Below are 18,349 nucleotides of genomic sequence, written 5' to 3' on the forward strand. Positions count from 1 at the left end.
ATTTGAAACCCTGCGAGAAGAGGGTGTCGAGGGTCCACCAAGATGGCTCTCTTTTTAAAAACACGTTCAAGATCATTCAAATTAGTGCCAATGGTGTTTTGGCCAACACAAGTGTTAGGACTGACTGGGTTTGTGTTTGGCCTTCTGACTGGAGTCTGCCCTGCTAATGTTTATCTCCACCAGGACCTGGAGAAAGTCCTGGACGTCTTCAACATCACTTTAGCCCGGCAGCAGGCCCAGATGGAGGTAAGCATGTACCAGACAGACCAGAGACCAGTTTGATTAGAGACCTTTTTAACCAAACCTGACCCCCTCCTCCTCGTCTTCCTCATCCAGGTGATCAGGTCCGGACAGAAGGTGGTGGGGAAGAAGGCACCAGGGGGGCAGAAGCAGGGAGGAGGTTTCTTCAGCAGCTTATTTGGTAGAAAGGCCAAGAAGGAGGAGGCAGAGCCAGAGGAGTGCAAGGACACACAAAGTAAGTGACTCCGATTCACCTGAAAACAGCCAATCATGACTCTAGGATATGTTCAGGGGACTTTAAGTGATATTAAGTTGACAGAAGGTGACTTGAAAAGATTTTTGTCAACATGAAGATCTTTACGAGGATCTTTCAGAGGTGTTTTCTGGAGATTTCCAGATATTTGCACTTACTTGTAGGGTGTTTATGTACCATGTAGCAGTGAATAGAAGATGTTTGTCTCCTCTGGTGTTCAGGTTCAGGTTTGGACGAGCTCATCACGGCCGAGGAGAAAGAAAAACTCTACACTGCAATCGGCTACAGCGGCAGCTCTCACAACCTGGCTTTACCCAAACAGGTAAACTCACCTGCAGCTTTCATGTTCATAGTCTTTGGTAGCCTCGTGACTTTTCCTCTTGCGCCACCACCAGGACAAACTTTCTATTTTTGCACAGGAAATGTTCCCAATCTCCATCCTGCCCCTCAGAAGATGAACCCCGTTAGATTTAAACGAATCCTTTAGCGCCACCATCAGGACAGATAAACCATCAGGACGTGTTCTGTCCTTGAGATGATTTAACGTGGTTCAGTTTCCTGGTTCAAATAAAACCAGGACTTGGTGACAAGAGTTGAGCCAAGTTAAAGTGTGTGTGTGTGTGTGTGTGTGTGTGTGTGTGTGTTGTTTGTTTGTTTGTTTGTTTGTTCAGTATGTCGCCGTGGTCGTCACCTTCCAGCTGTTCAGGACCTCAGTGACGGTCCGAGAGCTGCCAGACATCCCAGAGATCCTCAAAGTCCAGATGATTGACCTCAGCACCAAAATCTCTCAGAGACCTGGAGCTCAGGCCTTAAGGTGAGGACCCTGTAACCAGAACTCACAGGTTGGAACCCCGTGTAGTGGCTCTGACAATGATGCTGTGAACAACATGTGTTAATACCTAAAGCTGTGTGTCCTCCTGCAGGGTGGAGGTAGCGCTGGAGCACTGGTATGTTACAGGTTTACAGCAGCAGGGGGCGGTACCTTCGCTCATTGCCTCAGTAGGAGACTCCTCGTCCTCTCTGCTCAGCGTGGCGTTTGAGGTAAACCCACAGGAGAGCGCCGCCGACCAGCTGCTCAGAGTCCACTCTCAGCCTGTGGAGATCATCTACGACGCGGTAAACACGAGCCACGATCGGACCTCAGATCACACCTCTCACGTCTGATTTTCATGGGTTCTATTCCTCAAAAACTGTTCTAGATTCACCTTTAGAACATGTATTATTATTATTATATCATAAGTGCAGCAGGTTAGAAACAGCGCGTAGGATCCAAACTGAAAGTGTACGTGTACCCAAAAACCTGAAAGTGGTGGATTTCTGAAAGCGTGCATGCGCACCCCTGCACATATCTTTCCCTTTATAATGGTGATGGTGAGACAGGCTGATGAAATACTGGTCCATAGTAAGATTTGTTTGGCTTATATATTTTCATATTGGCTCACTACAAGGAGGCAGCCAATAACACCGCTGGTTTAAATGAGAACATGGTCTGTGACGAAGCTTTGATCGAAGTGAAAATAAATGTGTGAGGCACCGTTCAGCTATGATACTCTTGACAGCCTCCCGAAGTCAATTACCCTTACCCTAACCCTCACAGGGTGTGTGCCTAAACCTAAGTTATTGATTATATGCTTGTCGACCGGTTAACCCTACAGCTGCACACAGTGGCCTCACGGCCGACGTGCTAGCAGACAGGGTAAACCTCCTTCTTGTGGCTGTGCATTACCACCACCACTCCATTAGATGGCGCTGTCACAGAAGAACTACGGTCCTAGAACTGCAGGTCCTGAAACAGCCTCTGGTACTGCAGCTATATAATACTGCTGTTGGGGGCCTACGCAGCAGCTCTAAATGAAGCCGCTGGTGTTTGTCTTCTAGCTGACGGTGAACAGTCTGGCCGACTTCTTTAAGACGGGGAAAGGTTTGGATCTGGAGGTCCTGACCTCGGCCACGCTCTCCAAACTGGAGGAGATCAAAGAGAAAACCGCTACAGGTCAGTGTAATGAGGATGTATGAAATATACGGTCATAGAGGTTTCTGCAGGTTCCAGGTCTTCAACGCCTCGAGCCCAGCTACATCTGAGTCTGGTGAAGGTTTGGAGCTGAGCCGCACAAGCCGAGTCTGAGATGGAGGTCCAAGTCTGAATCCAGTCTGGAATCTGTTTATCCAATCAGAATCCTTCAAACTTTTACTCCTCACTGTTCACCAGATACTTGATCTGAACACTGATTCCCACCACGAAGTTGATCAGTCTGTCGATTCTTTTCTAACTGACTGATTGATTGTCTGACCAGAGAAAGCAGGACATCGTCACCAGCGAGAAGCTGTTTGACTGTTTTACTTGAAAAATAATTCAATAGTGGGAAATTCTGGTTCTCAGAAGGACTCTGATGGTTTCTGGTCTCTTCAGGTTTGTCTCACATTATTGAAACCAGGAAGGTCCTGGACCTGAGGATCGATCTGAAGCCATCCTACCTGCTGGTACCAAAGTCCGGTTTCTACAGCGAAACGTCAGACCTCATCATCATAGACTTCGGCAGCTTACAAGTCAGTTCTAAAGTTTATTTTTCACTCCTGTGAAACCTCAGTTTTAAATTCATGGCTTTTGTTTCTTTAAATATTTGTGAGCCAGCTATCAAACATTCCAGTTTCCAAAATGTCATCATTGTTATTAAGGAATGTACACTTTCCTGCTGCTCAGAGGATGGGCTTTAGGCTAAATCTTCAGGTTTGTACCTGAACTTTGTAGCAGGTGTTTCCCAGATTGTTTTAGTCTTATCCATACTTTTGGATTGTCGGTAACCTCTGAGACACAGGTTGGTGTTCTGTCCAGATGTTGGTCCGAGCTCAGGCACAGCTGTGTGGTTGAACATCTGTGTGTTTGTAGTTGAACAGTGTTGAGCAGAGCGGTCTCAGTTCGTCTCCGTCCTCCTTCTCCTCTTTGGAGGAAATCATGGATCGAGCCTATGAGAGATACAACGTGGAGCTACGACGAGTCCAGGTGCTCTACAGCAAGTCAGGTACACAAGAAATACCCACACGTACAACTACACAACAACTACACAACCACCTGGAAGTCCATATTTTATTTATTTAATTCTAAATGAATTCCAGGTGAAGCCTGGAAGTCAGCCCGGCTGCAGGGTTCATCAGTCCAACACATCCTCCAGCCAATGGACTTCACTGTCCAGCTGGCCAAGTGTATGGTGGAGAAGGACGCCAGGATGCCCGGGTATGCTGCTCACCTGTGGACAGTGTGTCTGCTGACTCGCATGTACATGCTATGTGAGTAACTTTGGGGTGTTTGTGCTTCAGGTTAAAGGTGTCTGGGGAGCTGCCGCTACTGCATGTTAAGATCTCAGACCAGAAGATAAAGAACGTTCTTGAACTGGTGGACAGCATCCCGCTGCCCAGCAGGGGCTCCACCCCCTCCACCCCCACAGAGAAGGTACACTTGCTAAGGTCTAATGGAACTGTAGCCACGCCCACTAAAATGAACTCACCATTCAGGAAATGAAACCGCCTGTGAGAGTCACTTTAGGGAGTGACAAAGTGTGTGGTGGGGGAAGTTGGCGTTATTGTCAGGTGTGTTTAGGGTTGTGATCGGGGAGGTTTGGGGAGTGACAGGGAAGTGATGGTTGGACTGCAGCTCAGTGTTGATGTCACCACTTTTGGGCGTGTTTACTGCCACAGGTGCTCTCGTTGGCGGAGGCCCGACCACGAGCGCTGAGCCTTCACCCCTCCCTCCTCAACACCATGGAAACAGGTCTGTGTGCACGCCCTCCGATCGGCTGTTTAACATTAACACATTTTTATCACCAAGTTATAATTTATGTTTGTGCTTTTGCGTTTCAGATTCGGATGAAGACACCAGTGAGAAGTCAACGGACGAGGATCACCAGCGCTCGGCTCTGGAGGAGCTCACGGACCTTCACTTCAAGTTTGAAATCAAAGAGGTGTGTTTGTTGGTCTGGCCTCAGGTCATAGGTGACTCAGAGGGGCTGAGCTTAGCTTTAGCAAAAAGTATCATTTTAGTCCATGTGAGCCAGAGGTGTGTGGTGTGTTCAGGTGCTGTTGGAGCTAACCCGGCAGGTGGACCAGGAGAAGACCATCCTGTCCTTAAGCGTCTGTGAGCTGGGAGCTGAAGGGAAGAGTCGGAGCTTCGACCTGAGGGTCTCCTCATACCTGCGCAGAGTCACCCTGGACTACTGCGACGTACCAGGTGAGATATGGACATAATGTCCAAAATCATAATTTTAACTTCCAACTAATGATCTACTCCTTCAAACCAAGAATAAACAGACCATCAGATCAGTTATTTGTTAGTGTGATTCAAGTTCTTGTATTTTTACCAGCGTGGCCGTCACCTTGTGAGTGTCACCATGGCATGGTCCTGGGGACACGTACTGTAGCGGGAAGTACAGCAGAAGCGGTTTGTCAGGTGTTTACATGTCTGTCTGTGGACACATTTTGTCAACGTGATCACAAAAAGTTTCATTGCATACAGTCAGATTTGGCACCGTGGCTGGTGTGATCCCATCCGTCAACAGTATAAAAGAGGTGGGCGTAGCCACTGTGATGTCACCCGTTGGTTTGTGGACTATTGTTTTGAAGCTTCAAGTTTGGCGTTTTGGCCGTCGCCATCTTGGCTTTTAGAACCAGATGTGACTATATTTGGACGGGAGGGTGGAGCTAAGGAGGGATACGCATTGCTATGCCTAACAGGTCGCCATGGTAGTGACCTGTCAATCAGCTTGTAGCCCCGCCCTAAAGCCTCCCCTGCTTCCTGGTCTCTGTTCCTCTAAATGGGACCATAATTTACTAAATGAACATCATGCTGTGTTGAAGAAGACTTGAAACTAGCGGCTGAGACCAGAAACTCATCAGGAAAGTGTTTACTGAGGGAATAAATCAGCTGAGAAGCAGCAACATTATCTCATAGACTTCTATACAATCACACTTCTTTCTGCAGCCGCTGGAGTCGCCCCCTGCTGGCTGCTAGAGAGAACGCAGGTTTAAGAAAGAAAGAAACGTTCAGGTAGAGAACAGCTGTAATCCTGCAGAACCATGAACAGAACTAAACTGACTAAAAGACCTACCTGCTCAGGTGTAGTTTCTGTTGTGATGTGTGCTTCTTCTCCAGACGGCAGGAATCATCCTCTCCACCTGATCAGCTCCTCAGAGCAGCAGGGCTCCAACTTGCTGAAGGTGGATTTCATGAAGGTGAGCACACACACACACACACACACACACACACACACACACACACACACACACACTCACCTGTTCTTCTGTTGAGAGGCTGCAGCCCAGGTGGATCAGTGTGAAGCTACAGAGGAAACAAACTGAATGTGAAGTCTCCTGGTGTCCCAACTGTGTTAGGGACCAGAGACTTTTTAAAACAGACTGAAAGATAGATTCTCAGGGGATAAATGTTTGTGTCTGTGTATATATCTTTATGTCCATCCAAGATGGGGAAGTTGAACAACTGATACTGTAACACTGTAATGATGCAACGCTGCTGATATCTCTGAAAGACAGAACCAGACATCAAAAACACACACAAAATACTGATTCCTGTTTTTGTGTGTCGTCCGGCAGGCTGACCCCAGCGGCCCCAGCTTCCAGACTCTGTTCAACAACACGGAGCAAACACTGAAGGTGGGTGGAGGTTTTCAGCAACAGATGGCGGAGGAAGGGATTTAAACATAGTTTCTGTTCCTCTCAGGTTAATGCAGCTGACACAGGTGAACTCCTGAGCTGGATCTTGATTCACATCCTTCCGTTAGTACAATAACATGCAGTACACTGCGTACTCTGTACTTATTTGCGTAGTATGTCGAACACGGCTGTTGTGACGTTCACAAAAGGTTGACTGCTTTCTTCCCTTCTGGCGTCTTTGTTTACTTCACTTCAATTCAAAATGTATAAAAAATGAATAAAATTTAGTGAACTTTTCCTTCTACAACCGTTAACGCTGCAGCTTCCTCGGCCACCATTTCACAAGTTTAAAAAACTTTGGTCCCTCCTCTTCCTCCACGTAGCCAAGATGGCAGCCTTTAAGGGTAAGAAATGTCCAGTGTTCCTTAAGAGTACACCAAGCAAGGACGCCAAACTGCAGGTGTAAGTTGAAGAAGAAGATTAAGACACAGGCTCTCGGAAATGTGTCGTCAGGATAGATTTCCTACCAGCAGATTATTTAGCTCCTTCGCTGCCTCTAAATTTGGCCATAAATAAAAGGAAATACAATCTCAGGTTCGCGTCTCACTGCAGCTGTTCACGCTGAAACTTCTTGAAGCAGGTTGGAATGATGTTTGATCTCACAGCTGTTTACCTGCTGGTGTTTCAGGTGGAGTTCACCTCTCTGGACTTCCTGCTTCACACCAAAGCTCTGCTGTCAACCATCAACTTCCTGAACAGCGCCGTGCCGCCGCAATTCACCGCCGCTCGAGACCAAGATGCCCAAAAAAAGGTGGAGAAGACTGGAGCGGGCCGGACAGGTGAGTCCAGACTGTTCACGGTGTGTCACTATGTCCCATCTAAGGTTCTGTATGTGACAGGAAGTGGGTTCTGCGCTCTCTGCAGTGTCTAAAGGAACCAAAGATGGCGGCGTTTTCAGCTTCAAGCTGTTTGCAGTGTTGGGTTGTTTCCACGTGGAGGTGTGTGACGATCGCTGCAGCATCGCTGATATCAGAGTCCAAGGTAGGAAAACATACTTTGACCGAGCTTTAACGTGAAGGCTGACGCCTTTAAGAGCTCATTACATCATCCCCTGTCTCCTGACTGTCGCCACCCTGCAGGAATCGATGCGTCGGTGTTGGTGCAGGCGAAGGAGACGGAGGTGTTCGCTCGACTCCGAGACATCTTGGTCACAGACGTCAGCCCCAAAACTGTCCACAGAAAGGTCGGAACCAGTTTCGTTATTCTGCTGATTATTACTAAAGCGCTGATGTTTAGTTTCCCGGGTGAGTTTGGTACAAGCTGTCACTTTTACCATCCGGAGCACTTTACTGTATTTTCTTTTGTTAGATGAAGTGAGATGAAAAGAAACTAACGAGCTGATAAATGACCTGCTTTGTACAAACAAAAGAACCAGACGCGGCAGATGAAAAGCAGATATGATGATGATGTAAACCTGATCTTATTGGCTGCAGCAGAATGTGATCTGATGGTGAAAACAAAACCGTGACATGCTAACGTCATGCTACGACACTAAACTTCCCTGAATGACCGAAACCAGGAAGTGACTTTCAGGGCAGGCTCGGGTGCAGCTGTGGTTACACTGGGAAAACGAGCTGTCCTCCGGGGTCCAGGCGGGCTGGTTGAATAAAATATATCTGTCTACTCTAACTTCAGCCAGCAGAATTACGTTGGCCAGATGCACCAAAAAACAAGAGCTGTAAGCTATAATAAAAATACAGTGAGACGACTGTTTAATGCTGAGGCGCTGATTCTAGTCTTGTCTGGCAAGTCTCCAAATAGGTTAATTGTGATTACCACACTTTAGTAGTACCAGGTTAAGTATTAGTATCAGGAGTAGCAGTACTCATTTTAACTGAGCGAGTGAAAGAAGTAGCAGCTGTGGTTTGGATGAAAGTTTCCATGAGCTCTGTGAGATGATGCTGACCTGCCTCCCCCTTCCTTCCTTCCTTCCCCCCTGCAGGCGGTGTCCATCATGGGTGAGGAGGTGTTCAGCTTCAAACTCTCCTTGTTTCCGGGGGCAACGGAGGGGGAGGGTTACAGCGACACGACAAAGGTGGACGGGAAGGTCACGATGCGTCTGGGCTGCATCCAGATCATCTACCTGCACAAGTTCCTCATGTCGTTGCTGGTCAGAGATTTTATATACATATATACATATGTACACATACATGTACAAATACATGGTCACATACATGAACACATACATGAACACATACATGAACACAAACATGTTCACATACATGAACACATACATGTTCACATACATGAACACATACATGAACACAAACATGAACACATACATGAACACAAACATGTTCACATACATGAACACATACATGTTCACATACATGAACACATACATGAACACATACATGAACACATACATGTTCACATACATGAACACATACATGAACACAAACATGAACACATACATGAACACAAACATGTTCACATACATGAACACATACATGAACACATACATGAACACATACATGTTCACATACATGAACACATACATGAACACATACATGAACACAAACATGAACACAAACATGAACACATACATGTTCACAAACATGTTCACATACATGAACACATACATGAACACAAACGTGTAAACATACATGAACACATACATGTTCACATATATATGCACATTTGTTGTGGTGTGACAGTTTTAAATAATATTGTGATAGTAATTGTAGTTCTCATTCTTGGTGGACGACCTGTTACTCTGTGCATGTTTAACCCAACATCACATGCTGTGGTCTTGAGTTTGAAAAGCAGGAGATCTACGGCACATCTTAATGGCACTCGCACATAATGTTCCACTTGCAACGTCAGTCACCACATTCAATAAATGTTTCAGAACATGAAATATATACAGGACTGTCCAATCGTTTTAGGCAGGTGTGAAATGCTGTCAAAAACAGACAATCACACCCCCGACGATGTCCCTATAACATCCCTGACTTTGTGCAGGTGTACCTAGAAGAACTGATGCTGTTTGAAGGGGGGTCACAGCAGATACTGGTTTTAGATTTAGATTACAAATGAATGTAAAATAAGTACAGCGGTGACCTGGTGTGCTAATCAAGTGGACCCAACGTTAAAATGTCGGACACTACAGAGCCACCACCGAGCACACTTTAACTAATATACTCAAATCCACATAAACACCTTTTACGTGTAAATGTCACACGGCTGTGTATTTTATTTCTGTTTGTTCTGACTGTATCATATTCGTGTTCGTCTGATCATTTCAACATGAAGTCACTACACTGACTGCAAAAACACCAGCTTTAATGGGCTTCAGCTCAAATAACAGCTTAGGGTTGGAAATCCCACAATGCAGTGCTTCACATTTGATTTGTATAGACGCATACCCGTTGATGTCACTTCACCTTCCGGAACACACTGGACTGAGTGGCAGAACATCTGTTACCATGGCTGCGTTTAGCAAACCGGGAGTAAAACAAGTGATTATTTGCTCAAATTAAAGGCGGTCGGACTCAACAGTGATCCGTATTGTTTGCCAAAGAACCAGTGGTGCAGCTCTTTCTCATTTTAGATGTGTTGTCTGTATTTTAGCTGATTCAAGCTAACACAGCTGCTTGTCTTTCTGCCACTCAGTGAGCGTAACTGCGTTCTGTGACATCATGCGCACACCCTCTATACCAGACCAGCTTCAGGGCTCCTGGACTCTGCTGGACCTTTAATTAACCAGCTGGTCTGAGAACAGAGAAGTGATTAACGAGGTCCAGTAAGATCAGCTGATTCCAGAGCAGACGTGTTTCAGCCGTAAGCCTCGACTCGAACTGATGATCAGACCACAGACACAGATCTGAGTAAACTAAATTTAGGGCTCTAAAATATTAGAAGCTGTGAAAAACAGTGTGTTCAGGGACAGGGAGGGAAAGCTCCTTGTTATTAAAATGACTGTACCAACTGAACGCTGTGTTTGCTGTTTCCTGTCGCATGTTCTTCTCTACAGTTTCTGGTCTCTCATGTTTCTGGTCTTGTTGATGTGTTTTGTTCTTTCAGGCTTCTTTTAGCTTTCAGTATGCGTCTGCCGATGAGGTACAGCTCCCAGCATGCAGCTCTGCCCTGCATCAAACCTTCTGCTTTAGCTTCACTCAGCGACTGCACTGCACCTTCAGTCCACCTTAAATATCATCTGGTTTAAGGTTTCCAGTAGGCCACGCTCCCTGTAAAGGTTTAAGCCTCGTTCTCGACTCCCCATCTCGTTTGTTTTTCCTGCCTTTTCGACAAGTTCCGCCCTACCGTGCTGTGATTGGCTAGTACTCGTCACTTGTGGTTGGATGCTAGCAAAGGATACAAGCAAGTCCAAATGCAAGCGATGGTACAGAGCGGTGCTAACAAAACCAGCAGAGCACAGCACCTGCAGGGCCGACCCGCCGACCTCTATAAAGAACCTGGAGGGGCTGGAGACTTTCAACATCCGTGAAATATTAAACCAGACGGCCCAGAAAACTGTAGTTGATAAGCCAGCTGTCCTGTTGTTGGCCCAACAGACATGTTGAATTCTCAAAGCTAAGCTAACCCCCCTCAGAGCTGTCAGACCTGAGGAACATCAGACAGTTTCAGATAGGAAAACACTAAGACTAAAGTCAGAAGGAAGGTAACTGATGCTGTTCTGCTGAACACACAGTAACTTTTGGTGTGAGGGAGGGCTCGATTCGATGTAATGAATACTGATGTTTTAGAAATTTCCGTAGACAGTACGGAGGTAAACGCACTGCGGCCGACTCATCACGTTGAGCTTCATGGTTTGCTGTTTGAAGCGTTAGATGGTAACGCAGCAACACGTTATCAGAGCTCACTTCCTCCATAAGTGCTATGCAACTCACTCAGCCGCCATTATCATTTACCCCCTCACTCCCCCCGTCAGTCATGTGACCTCTGTCAGTCATGTGACCTCTGCCTGTACGACCTCACTTCCCTTCCTGAAAATGGTTCATGTTTGTTTCAGAAACTTCAAACTTTATTCTAAACCTTTGAACCTGTAATCATTACTAATCAGTCCTTACATTTATTTACAGTAAATGCCGAAACGTATTTGTGAAGTAAAGCAGATGAACGACTTGGTGTTGTGATTCTGAGGTTCATATTATTCAACTGAAGGTTTCTGAAACAGAAATGACTGTACACTCTGTCCAGGCAGTGAACGCCTCACATCGTCTCCCTCCTTCATGGCGTCTTGATCATGTGACGCTGCGTTGTTTGTCGACTCACTCCAGATTTATTTTGTTCTCCAGATGTTCATCGATAACTTCCAGACGGCTAAAGAAGCTCTGAGCGCCGCCACAGCTCAGGCGGCGGAGAAGGCGGCGTCCAGAGTTCGGGGCTTCGCCCAGAAGAGTTTCCGTCTGTCCATGGACATCAAGCTGAAGGCACCGCTCATCATCATCCCGCAGTCCTCCACCTCCCATAATGCCGTGGTGGCGGATCTGGGTCTGATCACGGTGGGGAACAGCTTCTCCCTGCTGCCGGCTGAAGGCTTCTGTCTGCCGGCGGTGGTGGAGAAGATGGACATCAAGCTGACTCAGCTGAAACTCTCCAGGTATCAAAGCTCTGAGGATCAGTAGACTCGGTCTCAGTGAGCAGGGATGTTCTGAAACCGTTTTTTGATCGGGTCAATTAGCATCCGTGAGCTCTAAACGAGGAAAATCAAAGGATCATGAAAAGATGTAGTTCAGGCGTCCTGAAGGCCCAGTCACACCAGCACTTTCACCGATTCACTCACAGCACAACAAATCTCTGGTGAACCAATAACAAGCCGAGAGCTGAGCTCTGAGAGCCGCTCACCCCTACAGCTTCACTGCTGTCGGGGTGATTATTCACATATATAAAGCTGATCATCTGGGCCACGAGGCCTACTGGATCTCACAGCTCTATCACACAACGCAACTGCAGAAGGGTTTGGAGGTCGAGGACAGGAGCAGTAGACCCTCCCCAGGCCGAACCCCAAAATCCAGCCCGTCAGAAAGACCTCTCCGGACGACCTTAACTAGTAGTGGTGGGAATCACCAGAGGCCCCACGATACGATATTATCACAATACTTATGTCACGATACGATATTATCACAATACTTATGTCACGATACGATATTATTGCAATTTTAAACATATTGCAATTTATTGCAATATTTTATCTTTTTCCCAACTTCAAATTGTGTCCCCAAAGGAAAATTCTTTTTCTAGTGGACTGAAAAAGCAATTTTATTTAAACAAACTTCTCATGTACAATTTATATAATAAAAGATCGATACTTGACGTTCGTGTTATGATACGATATTGCCTTGCAAAATATTGCGATACTATGCTGTATCGATTTTTTTTTTTTCCCCCACCCGTACTCTCTAGCTACAGCAGTTCACCAGCTAGCCCAGTGAATGGTCAGTACGTTATTAAGCCACATTTTGCCTTAAGACAGAGAGAGGAACATTGTATACAAAGCCTGTATTTAGTCGGGCAGATTAGTTTAATGTACCGTAGAGTCTTCATCAGGGCAGGCTTAGGGTTAGGATCACCTCCGGTACTCTATAAACACAAGGCACCAGAAAAACCCAGTCATTGGAGGGAGAGAGTGAAGTGGCTGTTTCTGTTTCGGTGTCTGAGCGTCCTTGAACACACCAACAGGAAGCGTTTTCACAACATCCGAGCTGCACTGAAACATGCAGATGACCAAACACAGAAACAGAAAGCTGAGTAAATTCTGGATACTTGTGTTTTTAGAACCACGCTGAAACAAGACTCCTCTCAGCCTGACTTTGAGATCCTCCAGCCAATCAACTTACAGCTGCTCGTCACCAGGAACCTGGCTGCTTCCTGGTTCACCAAGTTTCCTGGAGTCCAGGTCCAGGGGGTCCTGCGGTCCCTCAACGTAGGTCTTGCGTGTTTGTTGTTGTTTAAACTGTGATGGATCAGTTCTTCAGAAAAAGACGTGAAACGGTGTCGTGTGTTTGTCAGATGAGTCTGGGCGAGGAAGACCTCGGGGTGCTGATGATGGTCCTGGTGGAGAACATCGGGGAGGGGAGTAAAGAGCACAGCATGGATGTCAAAAGACAGGTGGCTCAAGGTAACTTTACTCTCAGTGCATGATGGGAAATCTACCTGTCCTACATCAACACGATAATCACTGTTTGGTTCAGTGTGCAGCCTAACCTGATTAGTCAGACACTGAATGAAGCTCTGGAGACGGTGGAATGTGTTTGTTAATGACCTCATTTCCTCCTCAGAGAAGGCGGAGCTTGCTCAGCAGCCGGTGGAGCTGGTATCGTTACAGACGGGATCAGCTTTGGCCGCCACCACCACCATGAGTCTGACTGAAAACACCGTCAACGTTCTCCTCAATTTTGAAATCAAAGAGGTAAAAATCTTTAAATGCTGTGACGAGCTGGATTCAGGTTTTTCTCTGCAAACCGAGACAATATAGAAAAGACGTCTTCCTCCTGTCAGTCGAAGTTCGGACCGGACAAAGCTGTCCCCCTCCCATCACTTGAGTCTGACATCAGAAATCCTAAAAATAAAACAAACTGATATTGTAGCTTCTGGTCCGATCAGGAACAGCTCACCTGATATTGTAGCTGCCGGTCCGGTCCGATCAGGAACAGCTCACCTGATATTGTAGCTGTCGGTCCGGTCCGATCAGGAACAGCTCACCTGATATTGTAGCTGCCGGTCCGGTTCGATCAGGAACAGCTCACCTGATATTGTAGCTGCCGGTCCGGTCCGATCAGGAACAGCTCACCTGATATTGTAGCTGTCGGTCCGGTCGATCAGGAACAGCTCACCTGATATTGTAGCTGCCGGTCCGGTTCGATCAGGAACAGCTCACCTGATATTGTAGCTGTCGGTCCGGTCCGATCAGGAACAGCTCACCTGATATTGTAGCTGTCGGTCCGGTCCGATCAGGAACAGCTCACCTGATATTGTAGCTGCCGGTCCGGTCCGATCAGAAACCATTCATCCCCATCGACTCTCTGATTGTTCCTCCAACATGGCGGCGCTCTGCCGACCTTATTTTACATGTTCTGTTTCCTGTTTCCTCTTGAAGGTGCTGCTGACCCTAAAGAAGCCCAGAGAGCAGAAGGAGTCACCTTTCCTGGTCTTTCATGTCGCTCACCTGGGCATCAACACCGAAGTCAGGAAGTACGACATGTGTGCCACGACGTACATCAACAAGATCACCATGAAGTGCCTGGAGTTCGAAGGTCAGAGCCTCTCAGCGGGTTCAGTAATACTCGTCCTCTGTCAATGTTCCTGTGGGGTATAAAACTGCCCCTTCTGTGGTGTCCCAGCTACTTCCTGTTTGGACAGGAAGCTGCAGGTGTACATGTCATCAAACATAAACGTATAGCAGTATGATGATGTGATGTTTGTCTTGTTTCAGACTCCAGCGGCGAGCCGTTGTGTCTCATCAGCTCCTCGGTAGAGTCTGGAGCTGAACTGCTCAAAGTGCAGTATTTCAAGGTGATGACATCAGCAATGATCTGATTACCTGTTGAGATGCACAGGTGTGCTGTCATCGCCCAGAGCAGGAGATGATTCAGTGTTTTCAATCAACTTCAACTTCCTGTTTGTTTGACCGTTTTCTCAGGCCGACCGCTCGGGGCCGAACTTCTGCACAGTGCACAAGAACACGGAACAGATGATCAACGTGAGTCTGTACGCACACGCACACTGACACACTCACACTCAGTTAATGTTAGAGTGGGAAATAAAACTCTTTGGCTCCACCTGGTGGTGGGATGAGCGATGGCAGTGCAGCCGAGTGATTTATTTTAATGGTCTGGACAACATTTTCCAAGAAGTGCCTTTGAAAGCACTCTGTAAGTTAGTCCTGCCGACAGGTAGAGCGGGTGGTCACAGGTTCGATCCCCTCTGAACACAGCACCCTGCGTGGTAGCTGACCTGGAGATAACGCCTCTCTCTCTAGGTAACCTTCACCTCTCTGGACCTCATGCTCCACACTGAGGCTCTGCTGTCAGCCATCAACTTTCTGTCGATTGCGCTGTCGTCCAGCAGCGTGACGTCTCCAGAGAAGGAGATCAGACCGAGGACAGAGGACAAGACGGTCTCCACCAAGTCCAGTCAGTACAGCATTCCCTCATGATGTAGTGAAAACAGACTCAGCATGGCGGACCGGCTTTAATGTGTTGTGTTGTTTCCTGCCAGCTGCCCTGGTGTCACCGGCAGACAGCGAGGTCATCGACCTGAAGGTGACGATGACGCTGGGAGCCTTCAACGTCCTGGTCTGCGACCAAAGCTGCAACATGGCTGACATCAAGATCCAAGGTACTGAATCGTGAGTTTTTGTCTGCTGTCCATTGGTCAGCACCAACCCTAACCGTTTGATGTGTCCTGCAGGTCTTAATGGCTCTCTGCTGGTGCAAGGACCACAAACTGACATATCGGCCCGCTTGAGAGACTTCATCGTCCTCAACGTTGATCCCAGAAGCATCCACAAGAAGGTATTAAAGCACCATATGAGAGAGTTTTTGAAGCCCAGATGACGTATGAATAAAACAAACAACCACGGACGACTCTAGACTTTCCCAGACTAACCTGAACCTGTTTCCTTGGACCACCCTGGAGTGCCCCAGACTCTTGTAGACTACCCTGTGCTGCCACAGATGACACTAAAATCCCCACTAAAGTACCCTGAGGATACTACCTGGGAGTACTCAGATCAGCCTAGACCACCCCTGAACAGAATCATTCCCCTCAGACTACCATGAACAACCACACACCACCCTGGGTCCAAGACTACATTACACTACTTTAGACTACTGTTGACATACTCAGACTACCATGGACTGCCAAGGACTATTTACTACCATGGGCTGATACTTCAGTACCAAGTCAATACCAAAACTCTGAAGACATGACAGTACACGTTTTTCTAGGTACTGAATGTCCTGTTATTGAAGGACTACCACAGACTTCACTGGACTCCAGTACTACATTATAATACCTCATACTTCCTTTGGCATACTCAGAGTATGCTGGACTCGTCTAAATTGTCCCGGTCTACAACAGACGGACCTGGATTGTCTATACTGCTGTCGTTGAACTCTTCTGTCCTTCAGGCCATCTCCATCGTGGGTGATGAGGTGTTCAGCTTCACCATGAGTCTGACGCCCAACGCCACAGAGGGCGCCGGCTACGCCGACACCTCCAAAACCGACGGCAGGGTGAAGCTGAACGTGGGCTGCATCCAGGTGGTTTACCTGCACAAGTTCATCGTGTCTCTGCTGGTGAGTTTGAGATTTTTAATAAGAAGCAGGTAGTTGGAACCTGGGAGAGTTTCACAGGCTTGGATTATAGCAGAGATACAGACAGGAAATATGGTGCCGCAGCTGGGAATCGAACCGAGGACATTGAGTTTATATGTTTATGCTCCCTGATCATCTCTGAAGCATCATAGTTTGTAAAACAGGTGAAATCTGTTTTTTTATAATTAGTATTATTTCAGTTTTTGGTGAATAAAGACATTTTAATGCAGTTTTTTTAGGTTTAAATTTAGTTCATAACGGTTTTCATTGTTTACGTCTTTTCGTTCAGAACTTCGCCAACAACTTCCAGATGGCTAAAGAAGCTCTGAGCGCCGCCACAGCTCAGGCGGCGGAGAAGGCGGCGTCCAGCGTTCGAGACTTTGCGCAGAAGAGTTTCCGTCTGGCCATGGACATCAAGCTGAAGGCTCCGCTCATCGTCATCCCCCAGTCCTCCACCTCCCATGATGCACTTGTGATGGACCTGGGTCTGATCACGGTGGGAAACAGCTTCTCTCTGCTACCCGTCGATGGATGCCCGCTGCCGGCCGTCATCGACAACATGGACGTCCAGTTGACGCAACTCAAACTCTCCAGGTCAGTTAGTCCTGTTCAGATTTGAGATCTGCACCAGAACCACAGAAAATCACATGAAACCAAAGACTTTAGGGTTTAGTCTGGACTACAGATCATGTTCCTCCAGTCCCTTCTTTACTGCAACCCGGGACGAGCTCAGAAACTCTGAACCATTCCAACTTTTACTATGACTGTCCCCCTTGTCCCCTGATCCTGGTCCATGTGTAATCTTGCTCAGTGAACATGTAAACTCTGTTGTCTATCAGGACCCTTATGGACCCGGCGACGTGTCGACCCTGCAGTGAGCTTCTGGAACCGGTAAACCTGAACCTGAACATTAAGAGGAACCTGGCTGCTTCCTGGTACAAGAAGATGGTCGCTGTGGAGGTCGATGGACATCTGAAGCCCATGAAGGTGAGGGGGGAGTGTTGATGGGCTGGAAGGCCAGGAAAACCAGGGGGCCCAGACTGATGGTGGTTTTAAGAAACCTGGAGGCCCAAGCTGATGGTGGTTATAAGAAACCAGGAGGCCCAGGCTGAGGGTGGTTATAAGAAACCAGGAGGCCCAGGCTGATGGTGGTTATAAGAAACCTGGAGGCCCAGGCTGATGGTGGTTTTAAGAAACCTGGAGGCCCAGGCTGATGGTGGTTTTAAGAAACCAGGAGGCCCAGACTAATGGTGGTTTTAAGAAACCTGGAGGGCCCAGGCTGATGGTGGTTTTAAGAAACCTGGAGGCCCAGGCTGATGGTGGTTATAAGAAACCAGGAGGCCCAGGCTGATGGTGGTTTTAAGAAACCTGGAGGCCCAGGCTGATGGTGGTTATAAGAAACCAAGAGGCCCAGGCTGATGGTGGTTATAAGAAACCAGGAGGCCCAGGCTGATGGTGGTTTTAAGAAACCTGGAGGCCCAGGCTGATGGTGGTTATAAGAAACCAGGAGGCCCAGGCTGATGGTGGTTATAAGAAACCAGGAGGCCCAGGCTGATGGTGGTTATAAGAAACCAGGAGGCCCAGGCTGATGGTGGTTATAAGAAACCAGGAGGCCCAGGCTGATGGTGGTTATAAGAAACCAGGAGGCCCAGGCTGATGGTGGTTTTAAGAAACCAGGAGGCCCAGGCTGATGGTGGTTTTAAGAAACCAGGAGGCCCAGGCTAACAGCTGACTGGAACGTCTCCTGTAGTCGTGGGTTTCCTGCTGAGGTAGACCTGAATCATAGACCACCTCCACCAGCATCATAAAGACCAACGCCACATATTTAACCTGCTGTCTGAGCTCACTGTCT

At 47.4% G+C, this 18,349-nt stretch overlaps 1 protein-coding gene across 3 annotated transcripts in view; it reads left to right on the forward strand.

The window, feature by feature from the left end:
- The window catches only part of vps13c (vacuolar protein sorting 13 homolog C), an 80,557-nt gene that overhangs the window by 20,237 nt on the left and 41,971 nt on the right, over positions 1-18,349 (forward strand). For all 3 annotated transcript variants that reach the window (XM_038700593.1, XM_038700591.1, XM_038700592.1), the window contains 32 exons: positions 184-246; positions 337-475; positions 715-815; positions 1,165-1,307; positions 1,417-1,609; positions 2,372-2,486; positions 2,904-3,040; positions 3,381-3,513; positions 3,608-3,725; positions 3,809-3,941; positions 4,187-4,259; positions 4,349-4,449; positions 4,562-4,715; positions 5,637-5,716; positions 6,095-6,154; positions 6,843-6,993; positions 7,079-7,195; positions 7,294-7,397; positions 8,157-8,324; positions 11,476-11,780; positions 12,956-13,103; positions 13,190-13,298; positions 13,459-13,589; positions 14,277-14,433; positions 14,613-14,692; positions 14,820-14,879; positions 15,159-15,312; positions 15,398-15,517; positions 15,590-15,693; positions 16,312-16,479; positions 16,787-17,091; positions 17,337-17,484. In XM_038700593.1, coding sequence (XP_038556521.1) covers positions 184-246; positions 337-475; positions 715-815; positions 1,165-1,307; positions 1,417-1,609; positions 2,372-2,486; positions 2,904-3,040; positions 3,381-3,513; positions 3,608-3,725; positions 3,809-3,941; positions 4,187-4,259; positions 4,349-4,449; positions 4,562-4,715; positions 5,637-5,716; positions 6,095-6,154; positions 6,843-6,993; positions 7,079-7,195; positions 7,294-7,397; positions 8,157-8,324; positions 11,476-11,780; positions 12,956-13,103; positions 13,190-13,298; positions 13,459-13,589; positions 14,277-14,433; positions 14,613-14,692; positions 14,820-14,879; positions 15,159-15,312; positions 15,398-15,517; positions 15,590-15,693; positions 16,312-16,479; positions 16,787-17,091; positions 17,337-17,484 — 4,272 coding nt within the window. The remainder of the gene's footprint in view (positions 1-183; positions 247-336; positions 476-714; positions 816-1,164; positions 1,308-1,416; positions 1,610-2,371; positions 2,487-2,903; positions 3,041-3,380; positions 3,514-3,607; positions 3,726-3,808; positions 3,942-4,186; positions 4,260-4,348; positions 4,450-4,561; positions 4,716-5,636; positions 5,717-6,094; positions 6,155-6,842; positions 6,994-7,078; positions 7,196-7,293; positions 7,398-8,156; positions 8,325-11,475; positions 11,781-12,955; positions 13,104-13,189; positions 13,299-13,458; positions 13,590-14,276; positions 14,434-14,612; positions 14,693-14,819; positions 14,880-15,158; positions 15,313-15,397; positions 15,518-15,589; positions 15,694-16,311; positions 16,480-16,786; positions 17,092-17,336; positions 17,485-18,349) is intronic.

The sequence above is a fragment of the Micropterus salmoides genome, unplaced genomic scaffold (assembly GCF_014851395.1).
Source record: "Micropterus salmoides isolate LMB-PRFRI ecotype aquatic unplaced genomic scaffold, ASM1485139v1 Ms_hic_scaffold_6, whole genome shotgun sequence".
Taxonomy (NCBI): domain Eukaryota; kingdom Metazoa; phylum Chordata; class Actinopteri; order Centrarchiformes; family Centrarchidae; genus Micropterus; species Micropterus salmoides.